We start from the raw sequence: 2,228 nt of genomic DNA, 5'->3' as shown, positions 1-2,228 counted from the left end.
TTTGCCAATCTTACAAGTAATAAGATACAACCGATCACATGCGGGGTCGATTGGTGGCAAAGAAATATGGCAGTTCTTGATACGTCAGATAGGCAGGCACCAAAATACATGTCTTTTCCACTGAAACTGATCTGTGACCACCGTTCCATGGCAAGGTTCACCCAGTACAAATATCATTCCGGGATGGTCCGTACATGAAATAACTTGTAAGGGGCTTTCTGTTACAAATTAAAGCTTTTAATCGCAGATCCACAGAATAAGGTGACGCGGCGCCCCGTCCTGGAAGCTCTGCATGGGATCGCATCCAGGATATGTTAGCTTAGTTTAATAGTAAAATGTTCTCAAGAGGAAATTGAGCAGGGGAACAACCACTGCGCTTGGAAAGGCGGTTCGGTTGACACTGCCACGAAACTCGTCGTACAGTGTTGTACATAAGAGTTTAGTTCCAAATCAAGTGCCAATAACACAAGACGAAACTAACTTGGGCCCCGTGAAATGCGGCGCGTTTGATGATACAGCTTATCTGCCTTGCGACTGCAATTCAAGCACTGTAAGGGCGAGTAAATGGCCAAGCGCCCTCGGAAACGTGAACGACCTGCAAGCTTGCATGATCAAAGGAATGTCTACACTTTTGAAATTTCCTGGTAGACGCAGTGAAACTTGCACATACATAACTGAACACACCGTGCAATCTCTCACGCAACGTCTGGCGTTTTAAAACGTTGATGATCAAGGACAATTTTCTTACTTGTTACTATGCTTAAAAGGCAGTAGGCCTGCTTCAGCTCATGGGACTTCTGTGTTGCTTCATTGGAGATATCGCGGAACCGCCTCAGCATGTACAAGCACATGAACAGGACTCTCGCCTGGAGGTTACTCCTGCGGCGACTTCTATTTCGGCTGGGCGTGGGACTCCAGTGGCGCCGTTGCCTTCGCACCTGCCAAGCCTTAGCACCATTACGAATGGAGGAAATGAATGCCTTGATGACGACAAACGCAGCAGCCCTGCAACGTCGCGGAATTTACTTAAGCTGCCTTCCGGCGCGCCTCGGGTTAGTTAAGGCACAAGCTCACCGAGCGTTCAGTACAGCTAAACGATTTTTTGGCTGTGTTTGTTGAATAGGATTGAATTGATTTTCCCATATGGGTTCATATCATCGCGTTTTTTGGCGACATCTCAGGGACCCCCCAGCCGCTTCGCGACGCGCTCGACCTCTTTTTCACCTAGTCCTTATGCACTTTCTCCCATCTGCAAAAGCGCGTAGTATTTAAAGATGCGCACTGCTCGCCCACCCTAGACACCCAATTACGCACCATCTTGGACCATGGACCATCTTGGACCTCCAAGCGGCGACTCTCACCACCATCTCCACCACCATCACCTCCGTCGCTGGCCCCCCTTGGCCCATTCAAACCCTTCCCCACACCTCCACTTTGAGGCCTCGCACCCACTTCCCGCGCTCCAACCCCCAGCTCCGTAACCACTCCCAGCTTATGGGCCCCGATTCCCCGTCCCCCCTCTTTACCCTAATAACCCCTACCCCCTCTCCGAGCTCTCTCCACGCCGGCCGTCGGCGGCTTTTAATCTCGTTTTATTGTAAATTATTCAATTCCCTTTCACCCCCTCTATACATTTCCCCCAATCCCTCCACACACACCCCACCACCACCACACACACACACACACACACAAACACGCACACACATCTACAGCCTTGTATACACATATCCCCACGTTTGCCCCAAGTTTTCTGAAACAATCGCGCGGTTTGCCGTTGCCGTAGTCTTACCGCGCCTCTCACCACATGCCTTGCATTTGCCTTTCCCTCCCCCCAAATACATGACCAGTTTTTGAACCACTTTTATAACCACTTTTATATATGCAGTTTTCGGAGCTATATGCCCGGTTGAGCCACATTCGCGGCAGTTGGCACTCCAGGGGGGTGGCCGCTATGCGAGTGCTGGCCGAGCAACTGGGCTTGCAGATTGCAACGTGGGTGGTAGTAACCGGGGCGGCCGGAGGTTTAGGGATCGAGTCCTGCGCGGCGCGATTGAAGGTTGCGGAATATAGCTTAGGGTTAGGGTACAACTTGAAGTTTGAATTTCTGAGAGGAACAATATAAATGTTTATCTTTTAAGCCGCAAGGATGGGAGGGGGAGGGAGAGGGCGGCTATCAAGTTTTAGGGTTAGGGAGAGCGGGGGGTGCGGGAGAACGGGAGGGAGCCAGG

At 51.0% G+C, this 2,228-nt stretch overlaps 1 protein-coding gene across 1 annotated transcript in view; it reads left to right on the top strand.

Moving 5' to 3' along the window:
- Positions 1–1,951: 1,951 nt before the first annotated feature.
- VOLCADRAFT_100130 (uncharacterized protein) overlaps positions 1,952–2,228 on the top strand; it is a gene marked incomplete at both ends in the record, with an annotated part of 8,740 nt that continues 8,463 nt past the window's right edge. Inside the window, one exon of the mRNA XM_002958772.1 lies at positions 1,952–2,076. Within this exon, the coding sequence (XP_002958818.1) occupies positions 1,952–2,076 (125 nt within the window). The remainder of the gene's footprint in view (positions 2,077–2,228) is intronic.

Source organism: Volvox carteri, assembly GCF_000143455.1.
Source record: "Volvox carteri f. nagariensis unplaced genomic scaffold VOLCAscaffold_106, whole genome shotgun sequence".
NCBI classification, from domain to species: domain Eukaryota; kingdom Viridiplantae; phylum Chlorophyta; class Chlorophyceae; order Chlamydomonadales; family Volvocaceae; genus Volvox; species Volvox carteri.
Note: the sequence above shows the minus strand (reverse complement) of the source record. Positions and strands in the feature narration are given on the sequence as shown.